This window comes from Falco naumanni, chromosome 1 (assembly GCF_017639655.2).
Source record: "Falco naumanni isolate bFalNau1 chromosome 1, bFalNau1.pat, whole genome shotgun sequence".
Lineage (NCBI taxonomy): Eukaryota > Metazoa > Chordata > Aves > Falconiformes > Falconidae > Falco > Falco naumanni.
Window position 1 is genome coordinate 126796081 of NC_054054.1, and position 17736 is coordinate 126813816.

Here is a 17736-nt window from a genome sequence, read left to right on the forward strand (position 1 = left end):
GTGTACTGGTGCCAGAGGGTCCATGGGCAGCACACGGTGGCTCATGGGGACCAGAGAAATGGTTTGCCCAGAGCATCTCCCCGCAGCAGGGGAGCCCACCCTGCCCCAGCTGGAGGGGGATGGGTCCTGGCCAGTGCTGAGCTGGAGCAGGGGGATGCTGCTGGGCACGACTTCTGCTCATTCCTCTGCCTGTGGGTGCTGTGCAGCTCACGTCAGGCCCGGCATCCTGGTGGGTGGCTCTGAGCTCCCACTGCCCCACGCGTGTCCCATGGAGGAAGAGGGAAGAGTCCTGTTTGCCCTGGCAGGGCGCGATTGACTGCAGCTCTCAGCAGCCACCGAGGGAGATGGGTAGGGAAATCAGCTGCTGTTAGCAGAGTCCCCACTGAGTAAAACACCCAATTGAATTGATTTCACTTGCAATTGGAAAGTCTATTGGCGAAGCAAACAGTGTTATCCGCCCGTAATGAGCTGAGTGAATGCTCCTCTGAGGAGCATGCTGCAGGGATGCTCTGCTGCGGGGGCCCTGCCTGTGCTGCGCAGTTGTGCCCACACTGCCTTGAGGGGCTTTTTATTCTCAAAACCAGAGTGGGAAGGAATCATCTGCTGGGTTTAGGGGTGCAATATGCAGCTGCCTGGTGACCTGCAGGGAGGACAAGCTCTGCTAGCCCCGGGTTGCTTTCCGTCCCATGCTCCATTGTCAAGCCATGCCAGCAGCCCCAGTAGTGGGGTCTGGAGAGCCTCGTAATCCCCCTCTGGGGGTGGTCCGGCCCCTCCAGTGCTCAGGCTGAGCACAGTCTGTGCAGGGTGCAAGCCATAGTTGGCAACAGGGAGGCAACAGGTCCCCCCATGCTGCGGGTTCTGGGGCCACCTGGCAGACTGCTGTGCCCACCGCACTGCCCCAGTGAGCTCCCTGGGGCAACTGGGGGGGGGTCCCAACCCCAGCCCATGACACTGCTCACCATGCAGAGCACCTGTCAGGTACGTGGGACCAGATAAAATACCCTGCTGCCATGGAGGGGTCAGTCAGGCTGTAAAGCTCCTTTGCGCCGGAGCAGCAGGCTGCTCTCTGCTCTGGGCACAGCAGGTTTTTCTGAGAGGCAAGAGCGCAGCACTTCAAGGAGCAGAAAAGCAGCTCGGGGGATTTCCAGATGCTGAGGGCAGCTGAGAGGAGACCTGTGGCTGGGTTTCCGCAAAGGTTCAATGCCATTGTGACCACTAACAATATTTTCAGGTGTGCAATCTAGGATAATGACAAGGCTAATCAAATCTCCAGCATAAGCTGTTGGTTTTGGGGTCAGGAGGGAATGTACTGCACCTAGAGCAGCAGTGCTTAATTGCTTTTGTCTTCCTCTGAATCAGAGGAGACAGCTGGGCTTGGTGGGCCACAGGGTCTTATGTTCAGGTCTCAGCTGTGTGCGGCTGGGCAGCTGCTGCCTGCTGGAATTTAGGTCCTTTGTGGCAGAGCCATGGCTCCTATTCTGCTGGCCCTAGCAATTGCAGGAGATAAGTGAAAAAAACACTCTGTGCTCCCAAAGACGGTGTGATTGCAGGTTCCGTAGCCTATTGCAGATAAAATGATGATTAAGGGGTCCTACCCTATAAGCAGACAACCATGTTGACCTTATTTAGGCTCCTAATCAATTTGCCCCCGGTGTGATTAATTGAGATGCTTGTCATTGATTTTTCCATGAGACAGGAGCAGCTGAGGTGGGATTCACAGGGATGCCTGCAGGGAGAACTCCGGGTCTGTTTGCGCTGTGGCAGCAGTGAGTGCTCTGCCAGGTGGGGATTATCCCGTCTCTTCTCTGCCGTGGCTCCTGGGCCCGGCTGCTGCGGGGCTGCCTCCCTGCCTCTGTCTGCAGGAGAGGGCGAGGGCCAGGCGCCGCGGGGCTGGTCACCGAGGTCCAGGTGGGATTTAGGCTTCCCAGAGTCCTCCTGCATCCCATAAATGATGCGGTGGATCTGGGACCCCAAGAGGGACAGCGCACTCCTCCCGAGTGAACCGGCAGCTCTGTGAGGAGCCCACATAACTGGTGCTGCTGTTGGTCCCTCTGTCCAGACCTGCCTGCCCTCTGCCCAAGGCCCTGGCCTGCTGCTTGCCTGGACACCGTCCCTCCTGCTTACAGGCACACCCTTTACATCCTCCTTTGCCACTGGGTGCAGTAGTGCCAGCAAGAGGGTCCCTGGAGTGTGGGCTTGGCCTGGGTGCACTGCAAGGGGCAGCAATGACCCCCTCACCAAGTGTCCCCCCAGAGCTGCTGTGGGATCACTGAGTGCTGAGGCCCCTGCGTGAGCTGCTGGCAGCTGCCAGGGTGTGAAACGCTTTGCCCAGAGCCGTGCGTTGGGGGTGAAGGACCTACAGCATGGATGATTGGAAAGGATTTTCTAGCTAAATTGCTGAGCAGATGGATTTACCCTGGACTGGTCCTTGTGGACTCTGGAACATTTTCTCTTCTGTCACGGTTCCTTTTTATGACCTGCCATTTGCTCCAGCAAGCGAGAAGAGAGCCCTTAGCGTCCAGCTTCCGCTCCGGCTGCCGTTCAGGAACACATCGGCATCACTGCCGGGAGCCGCTCACTCCTTTTCAGGAACAGTGCCCAGGCCTGGCAGGACACCCCTGCCCACCTCTGCTCCCCAGCCACACTGGAGCACGCCGGGCACGCAGGGGCTGTGCCGCTCCCCCCCTGCCTGCATGGTTGGGGCTCTGGCTGCAGGTGCCGGAGGGGTGGGAAGGGGCAGCTCCTGCTGAGGCAGGAGGAGCTGGCAGCTGCTGGCTGGCCTTGGAGGGTGCTGTGCCAGCGGTATGGCGGTGGTTTTTATAACGAGCTGTGAATCGTTATAGTGACCACCTGCAGTGTGTGCTGCAGCCAGCTTGTGGTCTGGCTGGGGGGTCTGCTGCTCAGGGGAAGACTGATGCCCCATCCCGTCTGCTGCACCATCCCCTCTGCTGCCCCAGTGCCAGGAGGGGCAGCACCAGGAGGCACTGGCGGGTCTCATCTAAGGCAGAGCTGTGAGTCCTGGCGCTGCCAGGGCAGCAGCGATGGCAGCAGGCTGGGGAAGTGCTGCCCACCCCACCCGAGTCCGGGCTCCAAATGTGGTTTCTCTCTCTGCCTGGCAGCCCATCAGCTCTGCTAATTACACACAGGCTGATCAGAGCCCCGGGCAGAGCCGCTCCCAGCCGTGGTGTGTGCTCTCGGCACCCCGCTGGAACTTGGCACCTCTGCGTGCCAGGTGTATTTTCTGCCCCTTGGTCATCTCCCTGGTGCTGGTGACAGTCCTTTGGGGGTGGTTTCTTGGTGGGCCCCTCTGTGGTGGCAGCATGTGCAGAGGGACAGTGGTGGCCCTGGAAGGGCAGGCTGAGGCATCCCCTCACTCTGCCATCAGCACTTCCATGCCATGATTCAGCCAGTTACTTTGGTTTCCACCATCCCTGTTTATGCCTGATATTTCTCTTTCTTAGAAGAGGGAAGGACGAGACACTATCTCCCGCCAAAAGCCCTTCCCCTTCCTCCAGCGGTGTTTCTGCCATTTACATTAAAGGCTATAACAGGCTGGAGTAAATGGAGCAGGTTTGCAATTAGTTTTCAAAGTACTTATCTCATTAAAGTAAATGAATTATTGATTTAGTGACACTCATGCTTTTAGTGAGCGGCACAGTGCCATCACCACTCTGTTCCCTGGCTCACAACAGTGGTGGCCAGTCCTCGCATGCATGTTCCTTGCGTGCATGTGTGTGCGGCCCTGTGTGTGAGCAGCAAGTGGCCTCTCTGCCTCTTGGCTTCGTAGCCAATGCAGACCTGCGCTGGACATGAGAGCCACGTCTGTGGGAGCACAGACGTGGGTACAGCTTTGCAAGGGGCACCTGTCACAGCGCAGACAGGCAGCAGAGCCCCCCAGGGAGGGGTGGGCTGGGGACCTTTGCTGCCTGCTGAGGGCTGTGCCCAGGATGAGGTCTGGACCCTGGTGCCCTGGCACACTCCTGTGGTCACAGCAGCCACACCACAGGACACCTCCTGCCAACCCATCCATGCCGTGCTAAGGATGACAAGGGAGGGAAGAAGGCAGTCCACTGGTGCCACGGGGCACTCGGCTTGCCTGGTGCCTGACAGCCTGGCAGTGGGGCTTCCAGGCGGTACGAGGGGGTCAGGGCTGGTCCCGTCCATCACCCACGCTGCTTGCGGCTCCTCCGGCCGCCCCGGCACTCGCTGGGACAGGGAGAGGGATGCGTGCCAGGTGCTCGGGGCTGGACGCTGCCCGGTGGAGCATGACTGCAGGAGGGTGAAGCACTGAAGTGCTGTGCTAGAGCCAAATGCTTATGGCTGAACCTGCCACCCCCAGCCAGCTGCTGATTCAGCTCTTTTGCACTTCTCTGTACAGAGATTTAATCTCTCCTGTAAGATAAAATACTCCATTAATGGGAACCTGCCTACTCAGAGCCACCCCTCTCTGTGTGCCAGGCAGGAAGGGCTGCACTCTCCCACCGCAAGGAGCTGAGGCTGCGGCTGCTGGGGGAGCACTGGGAATGGCCCAGGGGGCTCAGCCCCGCATGGGCCAGCTGTATGGCTGGACACGTTTCCCCTTCACTCCTGTGCCCCAGCGTCAGATGTGGAGTGGGACAAGGGGCTGTGGGAGGGATACCAGTGGGATAAGCTGGGAATGCCAGACTCCGCTGGTGGTGCCTGCTGTGCGAGTGGGTGCCACATGGCTCTGCTGCGGGTTTCATGGACGACATGTGTTGGATGCACTTCATCCTTCTCAGGGGTCCAGTGTGCTGGGAGGGAGGAGGTGGTGGTGATACTGCAAGAGCCACAGTCATTGGGCGGGAGGAAGCGTCAGGGAACAAGCAGAAGTTTGCAGCAAGAATTTTGGTTAAAAGGTTCACAGCAGTTACTCAGGATGGTGTTTTGGTGACTAGAGTTAGGGCTGGTGATGCTAGGCGGTGCTGAGCGAGTGAGCTTCCTGGGTCTGATGGGCACTGGTTGTCTCTTGCCAAAGGAGATGGTTCTCCCTTGGTGGAGGGAGCTGCAGGATGCTCAGCATCTCCCATGCCCACAGCAGCCCTTGCCCTGCGGTGTGACACTCTCCCTCTGCTCACGAGGGACCTGCAGCTGGAGCTGACGGTCAGCCCTGTGCCAGGACCCTGCCCATCCCTGGGAAGGAGCGAGCAAAGCGCATCCTGCTCCACCTGCACACCCTGCCTGTGGCTGGGCTCGGCCAGGCAGAGCAGATCCCTGGGCAGGCAGGAATTGGCCGGTTGTGGTATTTGGAAGAGGGTTACCAAAGAGGGGGCAGCACCCTGTCTTGTCACTGTCCCCAGGAAGTAGCTGTGCTTTCTGGACCAGAGCTGCTGGCTGGAGGGCTCAGCCCTAAAGCTGTCGGGGTGACAGCCATGAGAGCCGGGGCTCCTCTGGGCGCTGCCTGAGCATCTCCTGCCTGCAGCTTTTGGCTGGCAGTGCAGCACAGCCTGGTGCTGCAGCCAGGCAGAGCCAGATGGTAGTGAAACCTGTCCCGAGAGCGAGCCCCATGCCCTAGCCCCCTGCCCGCTCCCGCCACGCACCTCCAGGAGCTGCTGGGAACTGGGCGTTTTATCTTTCCTAGTTAAAAAAAAAATCCTTCTCATTTAATTAAAAGTGTTGACATTGTGCCTGGCCATCCCGCCCGCCAGAGAACGTGGTTATAAATTAAACATTAAACCTTTAATGGCCCATAAAGAAATATTCGCTGCTGCTTATGTATATAGGGGATATAAATAGAGAGGGATGCTGGGGGAGGGGCAGGATATTATTTTTCCTCAGCCAGATAATCTTTGCTAATGAATTTAATTAAAAGCAAAATTAATTTAGGATTTTTGGTGGAGAGAACAGGGGGTCAAAACGTACTTTGAAAAACTACTGAGAAGCTTCCCAGCAGAGCGGAGTGGGGTGGCTAGCCCAGGCCTGCTGCAGGGTTTGCTCCATGGCTGCACAGTGGGGATGGAAGTTGTTGGGGTGCCGGTGTCCATGGGGGCCCGTGCAGCTGCTGGGCTGGGTGAAACAGGTTGCATTTCCAGGGGGCCCTGTGCAGACACCCTGATTTGGATCCAAGTGGTTTTAGCTGGGCTGGGTTTTGCTTGTGAGCTAGCCTGCCTTGGGCTCACCTGTTCTGGTCAGGGCTCCAGCTGGGGCTCATCAGCCTGGAGCTTTGCCAGAAAAGCAGGGGTAAGATCCCCCCCAGTAAGAGCATTCACCTGATCACCCAGAGCTGCTCCTAGCCCACCTCCCATCAGTGTTCTGCCAGAGGTTTTCCTCTTCTACTTTGGTACATATGGCAGGATAGGGAGGTTTTGGCTGAGCATCCTGGTCCCTGTGGTGCCTGGGACCACCTGAGATTTTTGCCTAGGCTAGTGCTGGGCTCAGCCAGCTCCCCACCCGCACAGGCAAGCGCAGCGCATCCCAACTGCCAGGGCCCCAAGCTGCCGTGGGTATTTCTCAGAAGGCGCCTTCCTTGGGAAATGTGTTTGGGAAATGAGATTTTACCCATCACTGTACCTCCCCGAGGAGAGTGAGCACCCTTCAATTATTCATTGCCAAACAGGCTGTCTGGGTTTCCAGCACACCCAAACCTACTGTAGCACATGCTGGAGTTCTCTGCTCCCGCTTTGCTGTCTCCTGCCTTCCCCAGCCGGGGATCCTGGTGAGCGCTTTCCTGGCAAGGAAGACCTCGGGAGCGGTTGCCGCGAGACAGGAGGCTTTGCCGGGCTCACGGCTGCGTCGTGGTGTCCCCTTGCTGCTGGGGACTGGGGAGTTCCCAACCAACTTTTTTAGGGCACCTGTGTCTCACAGCTGAGTCTGCCCCGGCATGGAGGCGCCGGTGAGGGGAGACCCCCAAACCTGGAAAACATGTCTAGCTGGGTGAGAGCTTTCTGGAGGGTTTTTATCATAAGAGCACTAATGGAAGTCAGCACCAGCCTAATGAGCTGTGCTCCTCCATGAATCTGATTCATTGAGGCAGGAATTACCATAATTGATTATCCTGCTGTGCGGCTAAGAGCAGTGTTTGCTAACAGAAGTGCCTGGGAACCCTTTGCTCTTCCTGAGCCACTGCCGCGTGCCTGGGCCTCCAGACTGTCTGTGGGTCACACACTCGCAGGGATCCAGCCGTGGGTTTGGAGCAGCGGCTGCTCACCTGGCCCCAGGCACAGGGTCCCTACAGCCACTTGTGCTCCCAGAGCTGCCTTGTCTTGAGGTGCCGTCCTCTGAGGAGGAGGGGCAGAGGAGCATCGCAGCTCCAGTGTTTAAAAGTAGAGCTGTTGCTGCCCACCTGGGTCAGTGGGGAGATGTTGCAGGACTCAACACCTCCAGGTCCCCAAAGAAGTGGTTAACAGAAACAGCCCTCTTTTCCTCTTTTAAAAAACTCTTGTGATGTATAAGCTGTTCTCATTATTTTTGAGGGTCTGACATGATTTATGAACATTTGCGTTGGCAATGTTGCAAAAGCCAATTAGTTGAAGTGCAGCTTTCAGGAAGTTTTCTTTGAAATTTGGCGATATTCTCCAAGAAGTGCCCAGAGCTGGGATGGCAGCAGCAGAGCCATGTGCTGCAGGGTTCGCTCCTCGCAGGAGCATGGCACTGTGCCAGAGAGCAAGGGGCAGACATGGACACTGCTGGGAGGGGAGAAACAGGGGAGCATCCTCGGGTGCATGCAGTGAGCTGGGGTGGGCAGAGGGCTTGGGGCACACTGGACTGGCTGTGTGTCCAGCACTTTGCAATAGCTGTGTCCTGCTGAGCCGCGGGCTGTGTGTTGGGCCAGGGCTGAGTTTGCAGAGTCCTGGGGAAGGTGAGGAAGGGGCCCACGTCAGTATGAGGTGGGTGAGGTTTGAGGTGTGCTGGCAGAGCTGGAGGCAGGGGTCATGCTCCCATCACCCCGTGCAGTGTGCAGGCAGGTGCTGCTGCTGCTCGGTGCTGGGATTCAGCCACCCCAGGCTGAGCCCCCAGTCTGGCTGCGGCTCTTACCCAGAGCAGGTTTCCCAGCGCACACGGGGAGATAATGCTCATGCTCATACTTGTATTTGAATATTTTGCAATCAGTGAGCAAATAGCATTGACTGTAAGCAGGTTAGTGATGATGATAATTGATTTTAATTCTTCCTCCTCTTTCTTGTCTTTTCTTAGAGAGCCCAGCGTGAGCACCGCAGGAGGAGCTGGGCTGAATAAAAGGTACAGAGGCGTTTATTTCTGACGGGTCAGAGAGGTGAGGAGATGCTCTGCGGCTTGGGCAGCGGCTCCTGGGCCCCCTTGGCCGTGCTGCACGGCCTGAGCTGCTGCTCTCAGTACCCAGGGTCTCTCTGGGGTCCACGCTAACAGCTGCATGCTAAACCCTGCATGTTGAGGGGCAGGTGATGGGTGCTGCTGTCTGAGCTGCACGGGGCTGGGTGAGGCATGGCAGCACCCTCTGCCCACGGCTCTGGGGTCCGGCAGGGGCAGGTGGGCAGGCACAGACCTGCGCACCAGGGAGGGCCAGAGGAAGGCTGCCCACTCCTCTCCACCAGCAGCCCCTGGCACCCACTGGACGCTGAGCCCCCACACAGGTGTGACATGAGTGGCGTGAGTCTCGGCTGAGGAGGACCAAGGGCTGCAGTGTCTGTGAGCTGTCTGCGTGTGCTGACCTTGCTGTCTGTCTGTCTGTGCTCTGTGCCGCTCTGGGAAGCAGTCCCTGGGGAAGCCCGTTAAGGAGACTCTGCCCTTACCAGGGTGGTACCTCCAGCCCCAGGTCCTGGCCCTGGCCTGGCAGTTGCCCACCGCAGGGGATGTTTGTCCTGCAGCCCATGCTGTGACATGTCACACCAGCTCATGATGTCTCCTGGGCTGAGACCCAGCTTGGGCAGGTGATGGCTCATACATGTGAAAGGGGGGACCAGGCTGGGTGCCGCCTGCCAGCCCGGTGCTCACTGGGCAATGAGGATGGCTCCTTCCCATCATAACCTCCTGTTGCTGGGCTTCATGGCCGTAGACTGATCCCATCACAGGGTGGGGAGCTCAAGGTGCCCCCCAAAGGTCCATCCTGCTGAGTACAGCACACATCTGTGCTCCCCCCCGGTCTAAGCCAGCAAAGTAGGGGAGGAAAGGTAAGACAAGGGTCTGGGGATAAGGATGCTGATGCATCCATCCCTCTGTGCCCCAGCTTTGGTGTAGAGGTGTCCATGCAGCAGTGGGACCAAGGCAGGGTGGTGGCTGAGGCAGTGGTGATGGGCACTGGGGATCTGTCGCCATGCAAAAGTGATGGAGGAAAGAGGTGTTTGCGGGGGGGGGGGGGGCGGGGGGGGAATTGCTCTTGTCTCTTGTCGTCGGCAGGACAAGGATGAAAGTGACCCACTGGGAGGGGGGGCCATGGTCCGGAAGGGTCCTGAGATGGCATGAGAAATGTGGAAAATGAGCTGTGAGGAGTGGGAAGGCTGGGGTGGGAGCTGGGTTTGCAGGTAACGTGACCCAGGCTGGGCCACAGCTGTGAGCCTGGGGAGGGAATGTACTGGTCGGCAGCAGTGGCGTGGGCTGTGGGGCTGGGGCGCAGGGTGCTGGGTCTGCTGTGTGGGGGTGAGAGTCTGAGTTTTGGCTGGCTCTCTGCTGGGCTGTTCGGCAAAACGCGGCAGCGCTGGTGCAACACGGCTAGAGCAGGCAGGCACAGGTGATTGTTGGGCTGGGCAACAGGATGGGTAGGGAGCTCTCTGTGGGCCCAGGGCTTGCCTCCACCTCTGACATTCATAGAATCATTTAGGTTGGAAAAGACCTTTAAGATCATCAAGTCCAACCATTAACCCAGTACTGCCAAGTCCATCACTAAACCATGTCCCTAAGCACCGCATCTACGGCATTTATTCATGTCTGTACTGATGTCTTTGCAACTTGGCTCCCTGTGCCGAAGTGAAGGCTTTGCTCCCTCCCGGTGTCCAGCTGCGTATGGGGGATGGGTGGCACTCAGGTCAGTCCCTGGGGCTGCAGTGGGCTGCAGAGGCCTGCAGCACTCCAAGCTGTGGCTGGACAGTTGTGTCTGGAGAGGAGATGTGCCCTTGCAGCAAGGGGAGGTGACAGTGGGGTTGATGTCCTGCAGCTAAAGCAGCCCTGGCATCCAGTTTGGATGGGAGAGCTGGGACATGGCTGCGGGGTGATGGGCTGCTGTTTGCAAAGGTGCCTTAGGGTGAGGAGTGTGTGGATGTGGGACTGGGGATGCTGAAGTGAGAGAAGGTGAAACAGCATTGGGAAGAGAGCTGAGCCAGGGAGCCGAGCTCAGGAAGCACTCCCACTGCCCGTGCTGCCCTGGCTCCAGGATGGTGCTGCCTCCATGCCCAGGACCCCTCCAGCTTTTGGCTTGCATGTTGGTGGAGGGGGTTTATTCTGCTGCGTTGGGCCCCTCTGCCCCAGGTCTCCATGCAGCCGACACATACCAAGAGCACATGCCATGCAACAGCATGGGCGTCCAGCAGGCTGTGGGGCCCCAGGCCATGGCCACGGCTGCGCTGGCAGGGCACAGAGAAAGAGGAGATGGTTTTGATCACCAAGATATAAGAGGGAGTGGGAAGCTTCCCGCCCCAGCTGCCTGCAGTGGTGGCTCCTCTGCTTTATCACCCTCTGCTGGTGCTGAATTATTGAGAGTGTTGCTTTCTTTTATTGCTGTGCTGGAGGAGAAATGCCTCAGCCTGGCTCTGCTTTGAATATGATTATGGGGCTGGAGATGTCAGAGCCAGCTGGGCCCCAGAGACCGATCTGCCACCCCTCTCGCTTCTGCACCTTCCCTTATTCTTATTTATTCCCTTGCTCCCGCGTCTGGTTCAGTGCACACAATCCCCTCACTCTCCTCTGCCGAGTGGTGCCCCAGAAGGACCGGAGATTTATTGCCTGACAAGCGGTGCTGCCCTGCTGCTGAGCCGTGCCTGCAGCCTGTGCCGCAGGCGGCTGGGAGCTGGCGCCCTGTGGGAAGGTCCGTCCTGCCCCTGGAGCCCCACTGCAGGCAAAGCCAGAGCAGGGCTTGTCCCTACGGCCCACCCTGCAGCGACTCTCCCCTGAGGGACGGGGTCTCCACCTAGCTTCTGTTCCAGGGGTCTGCTGGGGTGTGATGCTGGGGACGGAGGGACGGCTGCTGCCCCAGTGTTGGTAGGAACTTCTGGGTGCCCTTCTCATGCAGACTGCGGCAGCCACATCCCGGGCTGCAGGGCAGCCGGCTTGTGCAGGGACCACCCTCATTGCTCCCGCATGTGGGGACTGGGCGCTGCTGGCTCTGCCCCACCTCAGGCCACAGCTTAGCTGCATCCTGCAAAGTAGGCAATGCTGGGGTCCCCAAGAGAGCCCGTCCCAGCAGGACCTGCTGGACCACGGGCAAACATCCCTACGGGCCAGGAGTAGAGACGGGCAGCAGGCGGCCATGCAAACCGGCTGGCACCTCGCAGGTTAACCGCGAGAGCAGCGGATTCCCTTATTGACAGGGTAGCCTGAAAAATGCTGAGGCAGGACATCAGCTCCTCCGAGTGTCAGCGCGGGAGCCCACGCTGCCTGCGCCGAGCGCACACGCTGCCACTGCCGCTGCCCCCCAACACCCAGCCCGGCCGCCTGGCCCCAACCCCCGCCCAGGCACTCCAGGTGGCTTCCCCTCATGCGCTTACCCTTTCCTTTGCTCTTAAAAACGCCAGAGAGGATTTAATTTTTATCCCTCCCTCTCACCGTTTTTGGTTTTGGTTTTTTTTTTTCCTTGGGAAGAGTAAGCCCCTGCCCCGCTGCATGCCCAGGGCTGTCCCCACATCAGTCCTCTGGTCCCTGCTCTCCAGCCCGCCCAGCAGCAGCATGTCGGACGCGGGCAGCCGGCTCTGAAGCGTGGCCCGCGGCAAGCACCCACGCTGCGCTGGGGAGGGAGGCGAGCACACGGGGCATCTGCCCGCGCCAGCCCTTGGCGCTGGAGCCAGACAGCGAGCACCCAAGGGGAGAGAGCCCACGGAGGAGGAGCGGCACTCAGCGCAGCCGGCTTCAGCGAGCAGCCCACCACCCTCCCACCAATCCCACGGAGCTCCTCGGCACCCTGCTGCCAACATGATGATGTATATTTGGGTAGGTACTACCACTAAGGGGGGGATTTCCCCGCCCTCTCTGCCAGGGTTTTGCTCAGGGTCGGGGTCGTTTCTTGCTGTTGTCCTTTCCCAGCTGAGCCGCTGGCCACAGAGAGCTTTCCTCCTCCTCCAGCAAGGCACTCGCTGCCTACGGCTTACAGGCAGGGGACAGGCTGTGATGCTGGAGGAAGGCCTGGCGTTGGGGAGGAAGAGGGAAGCAGCAGAGGCAGGCAGGGGTCCCTGCCTGGGCACTGCAGCCTCATCGCTGCCTGAGAGCACCCCAAACCCCAGTCCTGCCTCCCGTCTGCTCCCTCTGAGCTCCCCACAGCGCTGGCCGCAGGCAGCAGCCCCCTCACCTGCCCAGGGTGACCAGAGGCTGCTCAGAAACACTTCCCTGTCTGTCCCCCCTTGGCTGTGCTGGGTTGGTGGGCAGGGGCTCTGGAGCCTGCCCTGGGGGTCTATGCTGGAGGGGATGTGGCAGCAGCAGGGTGTCCAGGTGATGGGTCTGTGCAGAGCCGGAGCAGCAGCCAGCCTCTATGGCCTGGGGATCTGCTGTCTCCCACAGGTGCCCACCCAAGATTTGGAAAGTCATTCGTGGGGCAGCCCCCACACTTATATCCCAAGCTTGAGGTTGGTGGCTGAGGCTGCTGAGAGCCCTCTGGGGACGCTGAGGCCCCTCCGCAGCAGCGCAGTCCCTGTTCGGACAGTTTGGAGCCCATGGAGCTGCCAGGTTCTGTCTGGTTGTGCCCCATGGAGGTGAGGGGCATGGGTGGGAGGGCTGGGCTCTGCTGGAGCTCTGGCTCTCCCTGCGCTAGTTGAGCTGTCAAGCCATGCAGGGGGACGGCTGGTGGGGGACCAGCTGAGACCACCCATGGCCATCTCAAGGGCTTGGAGCAGGGACGGGGAGGAGGGGAATGTGATGGGGTCTGCCCAGGCACTTTGCTCAGGGATGGGATGCTGAACATGGAAGTGAGCTCCTCTCCTGGTGGGGCTGGGACAGTGAGCAGAGGGGAAGGGGACAGAGGCCCGCAGCCTCCCAGGGGCTTCATATCCTCCCCTAAGGTGCAGGAGCTGGGCTAAGTGTTGGGCTCTGCACCATCCCAAAGGGCTCCCCATGGCTTCCCAGCCCCTTTCATGCTCCCACTTCCCCGAGCGCTGGCCGAGCTGGCAGGGGGCTGGTGGGCTGTGGCAGCCCTTGGGGGTTACATGCTCTGGGGAGCTGCATGCCCCTGGATTTCGGAGCAGGGAGCAGAGCAGAGCTGGGTGAAGGGGCGTTTGGGGGAAGGAGATTATGGGGAGGAGGAAGGTAATGCGAATTCATTGTTTCTCAGGGAAGCAGCTTTCAGGCATAAGGTGCTTTGTCATGAGAGATCTCGGTGCAGCCACTGATTCCTGCCGGTCAGGAGCCCATTGGGGCTTGGAGAGCCGCCTTCTGCTAGGGCATTAATTCTGCCTAGGGACTTAATGAGCCACCACGGCTGTGAAAGCAAACTGCTCTAGAGTTTCCACTTGCAGCTTCGTAGGTGCCACATGACTTTACAGAGTTCCAGGTGGTGCAAAGCGTGGGGCAGCAGCACTGAGGTGCCTGTCCCCATGGGAGCTTCAAGCACAGCTCCCTGCAATGTGTTTTCTGTCTGGGACAGTGCTCAAGGGTCCCCCTTCCCTATTCTGCGTGGTGCATGTAGCCAGCAAGCCCAGGATGGCTGAGTCTCAACATCATGCGGGGCACAGTGGCATTCCCGCTGGGAGAGAGGCTGGGCGAGGGCTTTGCTCCCAGTGGAGCAGCTGAACGTCATTTCTGGGCATCATGGACATCTTTCCCTTGCAAGCATGGGAGGAAGCAGAGGGATTTGCTTTGCCTGTGTGGCGGGAGCGTGGCCGCCGTCAGGAGCACTGCGGGGAGCGCTGCGGTGGCAGGCGGCAGCGGGTGGCTTGGTAATCGACACTGCAACAGGCTGAGATGCCAAAGCAAAATGTCTTCAAATTAGCAGTAATTGCCAGCGAAATAAAGAGCATGTGGGGCGAGTGGAAAGAGGGTTCTATAAATATTATGATTTTTAAAGTTTGCCCTGGAGTCCTACAGCCTGTTTAAACGCTAATATCCTGTCTGTGCATTTAAAAAGCCTTATAATGAGGACTGAGTGTCTGCTTCCAGACCACCTCCTGCCTGGTGCTCTCCCTCTGCCCACATCACCTGTCTGCCCCTCCTGGTGGCATTTCAGGACAGGCTTCCCCGTGCCCAGAACCAGCAGTGCCCCACATGCCCCTGCTGTCACCCATGCTTGGAGATGCGCTAACCCCTCTGGGCAGCCTCAACTGTCCCATCCTGCCCCTTGCACTGGTGTCCCATGGGCTGCTGCCAAAGTCCCCAGCTGCAGTCTGCAAGGCCAGCGTGCGGCATTGGACCAGCTCAGGGGATGCGTTTTCTTGGGAACCCCTTGTCAGGCAGTGGGTCTGATCTCAGGGAAGCAGGGGACTCTGGGAATGCAGCGTTTCAGGTCCCCACATCTGCAGTCGCTTGTTCTTTGCATCACCCTCCATCATTCCTGCATCATCCCACGCTGGGCCCTGTGGTGGCCATGGCTCTGGCCCTGGCAGTGCTGGTGTGGCACACCCTGCCGAGTTCAGTGCAGTTGTTTTGCCTGCTGCAGCTCTGCTGGCACTGTCCACGCAGCCCATGAGCTTGAGGTGCTCAGCAGCATCTATTCTGCCACAGTTCTTCTGCCTGCATGTTAATTCTCATTAAATCTAGGGAGCCTAATTGCTATTTCATGTAAATATTTTGTCAAGTGAAAGGGCTTTAGGAAGGGCCATGCTGACTGAAGGCAAGAAGCCAGGCTCTCTCACCGCTGTGGTGACAAGCTCCTGCTTGTCCTGCTCAAACACGGGTGTAAACCCTGTCCCTGTGGGAGCCGCTGCGTGTCCCTCAGTCGGCTCAGAGCTCAGATGTGATGGGACACTGGTAGGTGCCTGTGCACTGTTTGCTTGTGCCGCATGACAGGGGGGCACTGGCCTCCCTCCTCACACGTCTCGCAGGATAGCTGCAACCTGGGCTCCGCTCAGTGGCGAGCACCGAGGGTCCTGAGGCACTGCCTGCATGGGCTGAAGGGCAGTGGAGGGATGGCACAAGGGGCAGCAGTATGTCCCTGGGCGCTGGCCCAGCCGCTCTCCTGCTCTGCATGGTGCTGGCAGCTCTGGTCAGAGGTTGAAGTGTCCCCAGGACCCCCTCCCATCCCCCCCTCAGTGGGTGAGGAAAGTTTCAGTGAGGTGCTGTTTTTTCCTAGATCCCATTAAACTTTCATGTGCTTTCTCTGCATTTCTGCTCCCCTCCTGGCTGCTACAGCTCTCAGATACTTGCTGTGTGTTGGTCACAGTTCCCTCCTCACTTGGTGAGATCATACCTGGGTGCTGACGTCACCACCCCTGCCTGCGATCTGTGACCTCATGGCCGCTGTGGCAGGCGGGGAGGTGGCAGCTGGGGGCAAAGGCAGGATCTGGGACAGCAGCAGTGAGAGTGCTGGGATGCCACAGAGTGGGGATTTTCAGTACAGTCTCCGGCTTCTTTGGGAGTTCAGGCACTGACACCTCGAGAGCCACTGGAGGAGAAGGAGCAGGGGAAGATGGAAAGGCGGTTTAACTGGGTGCAGAGGAGCTTGGCCAGACATCCCCAGGGAGCTGGGGCATTCTCCCCAACATCCCACCTGTGCTTCCTGGAGGTCCTTGCACCCTGATTGCAATGTCCGTATTGGGTTCCAATGCACCTGCAGTTAGTTTAAACTCTGTCTTTCAGAGATGAAGAAACCAGCATTCTGAAGGTGGCTGTGTGGCTGTGTTGCATTAAAGGGGATGGAGTAATTTAGCAGAAAATAACCCCACCCCCACCCCACCCTGCCTTCCAACTCTCCTCAGGGATGTAGGAGGTTAGGTGGGCTAGGTTTCCAATGCACCACTATCAGTCCAGTCGCGTTTAACTACCACGGTTCTGGACACACTGATAGCACCTGCACTGCCAGTCCGGCCATGCTCATGAACTAGCACGGCCACGCTCTAGGGTTTGGTTGTCCGACCAGCTACTTAACAGGGCAGGTTTATTTGTGCAACAGATGAGACAGTTTTTTGGATTGCCGGTGTCAGTGACTGTCTGCAAAGGGCACATGCAAATAAAATGTTACGAAGTATAAAACACGCGGAAAAGTTACAACAATACAGCCTGGCTACAAATATTAAAAAGTAACTCTCTGGAGATATTTCTAAGTCTCCCGAGGAAGCATTAGTCCAAGTGTCACCCGAGGTGTCCCAAGGGGGGGAGAAGCAAAGCTCAGCCCGTCGGCCGGTCCCAGGAGTCCGTCTCGGTGGTGTCTTCCCTTCACTTGTTCTCAGTGGTGTCTTCCCCCCTTGTCCCCTCATCCCCTCATTCATTCACTTTTCATACTTCTCTTTGCTCTCAGGTGGAGCTTGGGCGACTCTAGTCATACATTCCTTCATTATGATGGGTGTAAAGTTCTCTCGCTTTCATTTAAAGGTAGAGTTCATTTTAAATTTACTGCACATGCTCCCCAAGGGGGGATTCATTCTTGTCAGTGGGGCCATTTGAGTAGGAGATCACGATCTCCCCCTACCATAATTATTTTACCCTAGCATCCTTGAATTTTCTCTCTTCAGCAGTTTGTTTTCTTTTAGCAGTCAGCACATCCTCGTCAGAAGGCTTTGGAAGTGCTGAGGGGGCCTAGTTCGGGACCTTCTGTCGCAGATAATAAGGCTCTTGCTTGGTCGTCGCCACAGTTGTTGGCCCAGCAACAGACACCTTCTCATATATTTTACAGCCGCTGTGCAGCTTATCAGCTGTTTGGTACCATTGTGTTCCCAGTCCTGCAGGGAGCACGGCAGAGCCTGGCCGCAGTGTCTCCGGTCCACCCTCCACTGCTTCTCTAGGACAGCAGGTTGTGTCACTTGGGGAACTGCGGTGATGTAGATTCCGTGCATGCGAACTGTCCTGAAGGCGATAGCTGTATTTTACCCTAAAAAGCTTTCTGCAATACTACACTTCTATTAGGACCCAATTTTTCTCTAATTCCCCCCCTCAAGGTGACTTTCCTACACGCTGTCTCCAGAGATAGGGGAGTGAGTGTGTGGGGATTCAGGGCAGCACGTGGTGCTGGGACAGTATGAGCAGGAACTGTGACATGGCCAGGGCTGGCGATGCTGGTGGCAGGAGGAAGCATTTTGGTTTGTGCTGTTGCCAGTGTTGGGTGCTCTGTGCCAGCAAGTCCCATGGTCGGGGGACCCTGCCTGGGAACGCTCAGGGTGCACAGCCTCCATAGCCCCCTGCTCCTCCCGCTCTCCTTGGTGCTGGGAGAGGCATCCCTGTCCCAGTCCAGTCCCAGCAAATCTGGATGCTGCCCCTGCACAGAGAGGCCAGGAGCACCTTGGTCTCAGGCAGAGGGAGCAGCAGCACAGTGATGGCGTGGAGGTGGCTGGGGCGGTGGGTAGGGACCTCTGCGAGGCAGAGCCTGCTGGCACATGGTGCTCTCACCCGTCACCTCTGTCGGTTCCTTTTTGCTGTCCTGATCTGTGCCCAGCACTGGGGTGCTCCCTGCAGCTGAGCCAACAGGGGTGCAAGATCTTCCCCTTGCTTCACAGCAGCCTAGATCCATCAGCGCCTTCATCT

General features: G+C 58.3%; 1 protein-coding gene across 15 annotated transcripts in view; it reads left to right on the forward strand.

Annotated features, from left to right (window-relative positions):
- The window catches only part of RBFOX3 (RNA binding fox-1 homolog 3), a 146702-nt gene that overhangs the window by 99284 nt on the left and 29682 nt on the right, over positions 1–17736 (forward strand). For 10 of the 15 annotated variants that reach the window (XM_040582208.1, XM_040582215.1, XM_040582217.1 and 7 more), the window contains one exon: positions 8152–8196. The exons of 2 other annotated variants lie outside the window; for them this stretch is intronic. Coding sequence is in view for 1 of the 13 variants with exons in the window: in XM_040582216.1 (XP_040438150.1) it covers positions 12052–12069 (18 nt within the window). In the remaining 12 variants the exon portion in view is untranslated. Of the gene's footprint in view, positions 1–8151; positions 8231–11724; positions 12070–17736 lie in introns of all 15 variants that reach the window. 3 more of the 15 variants (XM_040582209.1, XM_040582213.1, XM_040582216.1) reach the window with 2 other exon arrangements.